The 8825-nt window shown below is 42.8% G+C and overlaps 1 protein-coding gene across 1 annotated transcript in view; it reads right to left on the bottom strand.

The window, feature by feature from the left end:
- Nucleotides 1-280: 280 nt before the first annotated feature.
- Nucleotides 281-8825, bottom strand: part of LOC135218791 (acetoacetyl-CoA synthetase-like) — a 71167-nt gene continuing 62622 nt past the window's right edge. Inside the window, exons 4-6 of the mRNA XM_064255241.1 lie at nt 5651-5847; nt 660-901; nt 281-426 (exon numbers count right to left, since the gene is read on the bottom strand). Of these exons, the coding sequence (XP_064111311.1) occupies nt 281-426; nt 660-901; nt 5651-5847 (585 nt within the window). The remainder of the gene's footprint in view (nt 427-659; nt 902-5650; nt 5848-8825) is intronic.

Genomic DNA, 8825 nt, shown 5'->3' with positions numbered 1-8825 from the left:
GGTCCTGCATAGGCCTCCCCCAAACCTGGAAAAGCCTGTCTGCTATGACCTGACGTAGGGACCACTCTGTGCCTAGAACTTGGTCCCAACAACTTACGTTGTGTGTGATCACATTCCTTTTGCCTGGGATATACCTGGCTGAGAGCTCCACCACATTGTTGACCATCCACTGGTGAATCTCGACTGTCAAAGCATGGAGTTGACGTGAAAACAGTTCCCCCTGCTTGTTCACATAAGCGACCACTGTGGTGTAGTCTGACATGAGAACCACAGAATGACCCTATACCTTCTCCCTAAATTCCTTCAGACCCAGAAAGGCTGCCTTCAACTCCAACACGTTGATGTGTTGCAGCTTGTCTTCCAGACCCCAAACACCCAAAGTAACAAGGCCGCCTAAATGAGCGCCCCAACTTGCGAGGGAGGCATCTGAAAACAGAAGGAAGTCTGGAGGCAGAGAATGCAGAGAAACACCTTCCAGGAGATTCTGATCGTCCAACCAACAACGAAGATCTTCCCTCACCTCTTGGGACAGGGGAACCCTTAGTAGAGGGGAGTCCCACGCCAGAGAGCAGAAGTCCCTCAGACTATTGCAGAGACCGAAGATGAAGTCGCCCATGAGGGACCAGCTTCTCCAGAGAAGATAAAATCCCCAGAAGAACCTGCCACTGATGAGCTGACTGATCTGGCTGCAACAGGAAATCGTGTGACACCTTCTGCAACTTCTCCAACCTCTGGTCCGACGGAAAAACCCTTGACGCTGCTGTATCGATGATGACCATGCCTAGATAAAGAATTCTCTGATCGGGGGCGAGATTCGATTTCTCCAGGTTCATCATAATGCCAAGTCCCAGATAAAACTGAAGCAGATGATCCCTGTCCTGCAGCAGTTTCTCCTTGGAACCTGCTAAGACCAACCAGTTGTTGAGGTACCTCAACAGACGGATCCCTTGAGAATGAGCCCAAGTCAAGGCGAGGGAGAAGACTCTTGTGAACACCTGAAGGGACGTGGTCAACCTGGAGCATAAGACCTTGAACTGGAACATTTTCTCTCTGAGAGAGAAGCAGAGGAACTTCCTGGACGACGATGAATAGAGATTTGGAAATATGTGTCCTTTAGACCTATTGACAATATGAAGTCGTTGTCCCTCACTGCTGCCAACACCGATTGCAGGGTCTCCATCTTAACCTCGTCTTCCTGACAAAATGTTTCAAGGTGGATAGATCGATCACTGGTCTCCAACCCCCTGACACTTTTGGCACCAAGATGTGACTGTAAAACCCTGGAGACGGACACACTACTTCCTCTATTGCACCTTTGTCCAGAATTTTCTGCACCTCCTGGAGAGCTAAGAACTTCAGAGAATTGGGGGCATACATTTGCCTGAATAAGGTCTGTCTGAGAGTAGAGGAGAGAAGTCAAACGGTAGTAGATATCCTACCTGAAGAACATCTACTACCCACTTCCCCATGCTATAACTCTGCCACTTGGCCCACTGGCCCACCAAGCAACCCATGGCAAAGAAGAGGTTGGGCGCCTCGCCCAACCTATCAGCGACCTCCCCTACCTCTACCCCTGATGTCCCTCCTTAGCTTGTAAGAGCGGGGCTGAAAGGGACGTTGTTTGTCAGACTTAGTCTGAGAAGAAGATTGAGAGGGCTTACCAAAGCTGAACTCCTAGCCGACTTATTAGAGGATGATACATGCATTTGTTGTTGTGCTGGAAGGGGGGAAGATGAGAATGACAAGAATGAGACCCAGACTTGGAGACAGCTTGATGCACCAACCTGTCCTTTTGTATCAGCCAGGTGCCGGTCTATCACGTCCTTCAGCTCAGTCTGTGGAAACAGGAACTGAGACTCCAACAAATCCCCATTCCTGTGCCAACAAATAATCAGGGTCAACTGATCTCGCCACCTTGGACAATGGTGCGTCTCTTCTGATCAGCAGAAGATTAACCCACAAATTGACACTAAAATGAGCTAGATAAGAAAATGCCTTGCCCCCAGACTGCAACAAACTGGCAAGGGAAGACGCACTCACCAACCCTTCTACAGAGCTGTCAAGACGCAATCTTGGCTATGGCCGCCAACCACAAGTCCAACCATGACACTGTCTGAAACATGGAGGCTGCCGTAGACTCCATAGCCAAAGCATCCTGCAGTGACGAGGACGGGGCCACTGACCTCACTTGCTCCGTCAACTCTGGCTTGAGATGTATGACGTCTAGGTTAAGATGTCAGGGCATCAAAAAGACAGGGTTGGTAGCATAATATTTCCTATGCCTGGTGATAGGAGGAAGCAAGTTGGAAGAACCCCTTGACTGAAGAGATCTGTCCCGCTCTGACACAAGAGGCATTCACCTGCTGTTTAACCCACAAATGATATCAACAACTACAGCGATGACATGAAGAAGAAACAGGCTTATACAAATCGCCTTCATTCTGCAACAACACCAAAGAAGTTTCTCCAAAAACACAGTCTTTCTGTAATCCAACTGCAGGCAACAAATCATCAACCAAAGACTCAGCAGCCAAAGGACCCTGTGCGCCAACCAGTAAAGACACCAGAGACCTGTCCTGACTGGAGCTGCGCAATGACTTCTGCGACGAACCACACAATACCAGGAACACCAACCAGAACACTCACAACAGAAGGTTCACGTGCGTGTTCACGGACGTGTTCACGTACACGGCCGTGCAAAGCAGACACGTCTGTGCGACGGAGATGTATTTCAAACTCTAGATACAGAACAAGAACCTCTAGGAGGTGAATCACGAACAGCATCACTGGGAGAAGAAGGCAAATGCACGATTTCGTTTGTTAACGTAAATTCGTGTTAGCAATTTTGCTTTGTACTTTATCGCGTTGTGTGAGAACTTAATTAGTACATAACTTAATTACGTATAGTCATGGGTCCCAAGAAAGTTGCTCAAGTTCACAGAAAGAAGAGGATGCTTTCTATGGAGACAAAAACGGAGATTATCAAGAAGTATGAGGCTGGCATGTGGTTGAGTGTGATCGCTAAGGAATACGGCCGAAATCCGTCGATGATAGGCACCATACTTAAGCAGAAGGAAGCCATCAAAGCAGCTACACCTTCCAAGGGCGTGACTATTTTGTCCAACAAGAGGAGCCATGTGCATGATGAGATAGAGAGGCTGCTTCTTGTATGGATTGAGGACAAAGAAATCGCTGGCAATAAGATAACCGAGACGGCAATCTGCCAGAAGGCAAGCGCTATTTTTGGCGATTTGATAGCCCAGGCTGAAAACGACGGAGAAGGGACATTGATGCCAACCCCAGACTTCAAGGCTTCTCGGGGGTGGTTTGATAAATTCCGTAAACGGACTGGCATCCATTCGGTGGTGAAAAAATTGAAATTTTGTACAAAATGTAAAGTATAAAAAATTAAAAAAAAATTAAAATGTAAAAAAAAAAAGAAAAAAAAATTTAATTTTAATTTTTGTGTAAAGTTAAGTGTTAAGGTTTTCTGCCATTTGTTAATGTGTTTCGTAAAGTTTAGTGTTCATGTTTCCTGTTATTTTTCAATGTGTTTCGTAAAGTTAAGTGTTCATGTTTTCTGCCATTTGTCCTCCTCCTCTGTCACCACTTTCGGAGATCACCTCACTCGAAAGGTAAGGTTCCACTTTTTACTACATATGTAGCTATGTATGAACAGTATTTCTTGTACCATGTACAATAATACACTTTATTTACAGGGGTATGTAGTACATATTAGCAGTATATGTAGTTTAAGTTAGGTATTGAATGGTCCAAATTGTTGTATTTCATTGTTTATTGGTCAATTTAGCCTTATTATAAAATTTACTGGGGTGTTTTTGTAGGGCTTGGGACGAATTAGGCAATTTACATGTAAAATGTGGTTCAAGATATGAAAAAATCAGGTTACAAAGGCCGCTTTGAAACGGATTAATTTTGTATCCTGAGGTATTACTGTACTAATGTTTTAATACCACTCTGATTTTCATTAATTAAGTTATCCAGTAACAGTTAATTGTCATGCCAAAAGTCATTGGGAAGTTAATTTCTTTATCCATAATATTAGTATCAATTTCATCGAGGATAAGGTCCCTTTCACCAAGGAGGCCCAACTGGGGGAGGGGCAATACTGTTACACACACTGGTAACTGCCCTGGGTCCCTCACCTGGATATACACCATACCCATAGTGCCTTAAGGGTTGTCAGTCCATTGAGATCACGTGAGGCGATCAAGCAGGCTTACTCGTCTCTTGATGGTTCTTTTGCAGTCTGTGCAGGCTAGAGCACATATGTCAAGAGGTATAAGTTCCTCTCTGGGATTTAAGAAAAATCTTGCTGTTCATAGAATTTTGAACACTGATACCTAGTTGCGTCAATCTATATTCACTTCATTTTACCTAAGAGATGTTGCCCACAGGTCTTTGAACACATTTTCCTTGGGCCTTGTGGTGGCTGCCCAACAAGTTGTGTAATTCACCCAGTGCCCTTCACGGGGCAATTTTGTATCTTACATATGATGATTGTGGAAGAGAGAATAAGTGAGTTGGCAGGTCTCTTTCTTTCTCTTTGTTCCTTCTTCCTACGGACGGGTTGATGAAAAGACACATCACATGCTGGACTGGTCTGATACAGGTGAGTAAGGTAGTCATTTTGACAATTGTTTTGATTTATGTTTTTGAAATAATCAAACCCTCTATTTAGTAGCAAAGACTCCTCTCTCTCTAGCAAGGGGGAGTGAGGAGTAATAACAAACCCCTGTGGGTATATGTTTTGTTATATGAACAGTCAGAATTTTCTTTGGTTCCTTAGATGCAATGAATCTGCTCATAAATTATTATATTTCAATTCAGATAGCTGAGTTGTTAGATATCAGTTTATCTTGCTCATAAATCATTATATTTCAATTCAGATAGCTGAGTTGTTAGATATCAGTTTATCTATCTTCTCACGGGCATTGAGCCACCTTCTTTGAACTTGTTCTTCTAGGGAGGGTGGTCAGGTGGGTTAACTCCCAGCTGGTTTAGGATACTTGTACCTCCCACCAAGTACAAGTCTACCTATTGTTGAGACCGAAGGTTTGTTCTGCATATGAACAAAAGACAAATTTTTAATCAACTTTTATTTCATAGCTAACAAACCTGAGGTCTTAACGTTTTACTGCCCACCTCTAGCCGCCCCTCTCTTTTATTATAACTCCTGGGTTGGGGAAAAGATTGAAGCGTCACAAGGTCTGGTGTGCGGTCTCTGACCAGATATCAACTTGTACGTGCAGGAGTTGCCAGATCTCACAAATTCCTTGCTTTACAATCTTTGATTGTGTTAATTGGTAACCAGCTGGTGCTTATAAGTTATCCTATTGTTAAGACCTCAGGTTTGTTAGCTATGAAAAATACAAATTGATTAAAAATTTGTCATTTTTATGATAAAACTATTACAATACTCGGCTGGTACATAAGCATTTCTAGAAGGGTTTTTCGTGTTTGAAGTATCAAAATAGGTAGTTTTAGGCCTTTTTAGAGGGGTTTATAGTATTCGCAGATTTTAGTTATTTGTGGGGGGTTGTGGTACACATCTCCCCCAAATACCAATGGTCGACTGTTAACATTCATTTTTAACCCTATGACTATATTACAATGACAAAACACTTACCTCTTGGGGATATCAGAGATGTCAATTTCCTCTTTCTTGTGAACAAAAGGAACAATGACAACTTTCTTTAAATGCTTCAAGCCTGCCATGACTTTCTTCACTTTATTTAGGTGGTCATGAACTTTGCCATTATAAACAACTGCATCAACAGTAAACAGGACAGTTGGGTCTATTTGTGAAAATCTTTCAAGCACGCCCTGAAAAGTTAAATTACAATGTGAATTTCTTAAAAAAAAAAATAATAAAAAACAAGGTGTCACTATCAGTCATAATTTGGCCATTTGGTAACAGTTGCCTTAAAACAGGAATTTCTGTCACCTTGAACAGATTAAATATGCTCATATTCACATTAACTTGGATTAGAAAAAGTAATTTTTGACCTACAAATTTCCATCTTAATTTTAAACTTTGTCTAACAGGGTCCTCTAAAGGTGATTGATTGATTGATTGTGGGTTTTCTAGCGTCACAACTACCAGGGTCACCGATGCCGAATACTAAGTGTGATCTTTTAACTTTATTTAAAATCTTGTTTAATATATGTTTTATTTTTTTAAAAGAGATACACAAATTTGATTTTTAAAAAAATAAAGTAAATATGATGATAAAAATAAGAATAAAATTCTGATCAAATAAAATTCTAATAAAAAGAATTGTTAATCAATCTGAATAAATAGCAATAAAACATAAAAAAAGGGGAAACAATATATACTAAGATAGCACAACTGTCAGATATATTTGAGAAGACCAGCTTCTTTGATAAAAGAGATAACACTATTAGCACACATGCTTTCTCCCAACAGTTTTGCCATGCTATAATTACCACCTGCTTCACTACTATAAGCTAAAAAACGATTCCTAAGTTCCACTAGACTGGGACACTCAAACAGCAAATGCCTAACAGTCAGCGGAACTAAGCAATCGTCACAGAAGGGCTCATTCTCCCCATCCATCAGATAGCCGTGAGTTAAACGCGTATGGCCAATACGTAATCTACACAATACAACCTCCCACTTCCTTGGTATTAGGTCATATTTCCAAGGGTGTGTGTGTCTAGTAATTTCTTTCATTTTGTTGGGGCCTACTCTGCCCCACTGAAGTGCCCATAAATGCTGGACAGATTTCCACATATCAAAGAATGTATCACGATATGGAACAGGGCATTTTCTCGATACCAAAGTTTGCGCTGCTGATTAGGCTAGCTTGTCTGCCTCTTCGTTTCCCGATATGTTCCCATGGGCAGGAACCCAACAAAAATGAAACAATGCTGCCTCTATTTTGGTGCAAGAAAATCCACTGCAAGATCTTCAACACCAAGGGATGATCAGTATTAAAGACTTCCAGGGACTGTAGGGCACTTTTGGAGTCACAAAATATTGTATAGCTACACACTGGGAGTGTTGTAATATGTTCCAGTGCTATTAGGATGCCATACAATTCAGCTGTAAAGTTTGAGGCAACAGAAGGAAGTGCACCTCTTCGGTTAAAAGATTCGCTAAAAACTCCATATCCAACGCCAGCATTGGACTTAGAGCCATCAGTAAATATAAAACTTGTATCTACATGCTCTGATACATGCTCTAAAAATATGGACCTCATTTCCTCATCAGATTTATCCCTCTTTGCTCCACTGAAGTACCTGCAGAATTTCACATCAGGTAACCTCCAGACAGGAGTACTGGGATACACAAAGGGGACAATGGGAAATTTTTTAATTATTTGTATCCTCTAAAATATTTTTAATTCTATAGCTAAAAGGAGTGGGATACCTTGGATGACTTTCGTAAAAACCGTTAAAAATATTTCTATTTGCCACAGCAAATGCCAGAGATTTGAGGAGTCTTTGCACTCCAAACCAGTACCTTCTAAAGGTGAAACAGCTTGTCTGCTACATCCTGATGCAGAGACCTTGGACTTGACTGACGACTTAGCTTGTCGGCCACCACATTCCTCTTGCCTGGAATGTACCTGGCCATGAGCTCCACTGAGTTGTCGATTACCCACTGGTGCATCTCGACTGTCAACAAGTGGAGTTGGCGAGACACCAGCCCCCTTGTTTGTTCACATAGGCCACTACTGTGGTGTTTCCCAGCAACAAAATGACAGAGACCCTCTACCCTATCTCAGAACTCCCGCAGACCTAGAGATGCTGCTTTTAACTCCAAAACATTGATATGAAGCAGCTTATCCTCCACACTCCAAATACCCGAGGCCAGGAGATCCTAGAGATGAGTACCCCAACCATCAATGGAAGCATCTGAGAACAGGAAGACATCTGGGGGTGGTGAAAGTAGAGGGACTTCTACTGTAAGATTCTGGTTGTCCAACCACCAACAAAGGTCTCTCATCATCTCTTCTGACAGAGGTAACCCGTTGCTGAGTGGAATCTCCCGCAAGGGACCAGAAATCCTTCAGCCTCCACTGCAGAGATCAAAGGTGGAGGCGACCATGAGGGACCAGCTTTTTGAGAGATGACAAGATCCCAAGAAGAACCTGCCACTGGTGGGCTGGTTGTTTGGCCTATGACAGGAAGGAATGTGCCAATGACATGAACTTCTGCAGCCTCTGGTCTGACAGGAAAACTCTCGACGCTGCCAATCCAGATAAAAGGTTCTCTGGCAGGAGAGCAGATTGGACTTCTTCAGGTTCATTACAATGTCAAGGCTCCGGCAAAACTGGAGAAGATGATCTCTGTCCTGCATCAGCTTTTCTCTGGGACATGCCAAGACCAGCCAGTCATCAAGGTATCTCAACAGGTGAATCCCTTGAGCATGAGCCCACATAGAATCTAAAGTAAAGACCCTTGTAACACTTGAGGGGGAGGGCCAAAAAAAGGATTTTGACGTAGGAAAAATCTATTTCTGGGCGAGGGGTTCGTGTCGCCCAGTGAAATAATCCTTAAGTTCATTATTTCTAAGGTAATTGAGCTAACACATACCAGAGAAAAAATAAATTCAAGATGTCAGTATAACTGACTCGCTCACCCTAAATAAAAAGAGGGTGTCGATATGGTATCTGGGGGTGAGTGAGACCACTACCACAAACCTCTTGCCATTTAGAACACTCCTACACCAAATTCCCCCATATGAGAGAGCCGACCCACAGGTCGAGGCGGCAACTACTACTACTACGCCCCACGCCACGCCGACTGCCGTGCCTCTGGTGGCCATCCTGAAG

The sequence above is a fragment of the Macrobrachium nipponense genome, chromosome 1 (assembly GCF_015104395.2).
Source record: "Macrobrachium nipponense isolate FS-2020 chromosome 1, ASM1510439v2, whole genome shotgun sequence".
NCBI lineage: Eukaryota > Metazoa > Arthropoda > Malacostraca > Decapoda > Palaemonidae > Macrobrachium > Macrobrachium nipponense.
This window is presented reverse-complemented; position numbering and strand designations above follow the sequence as displayed.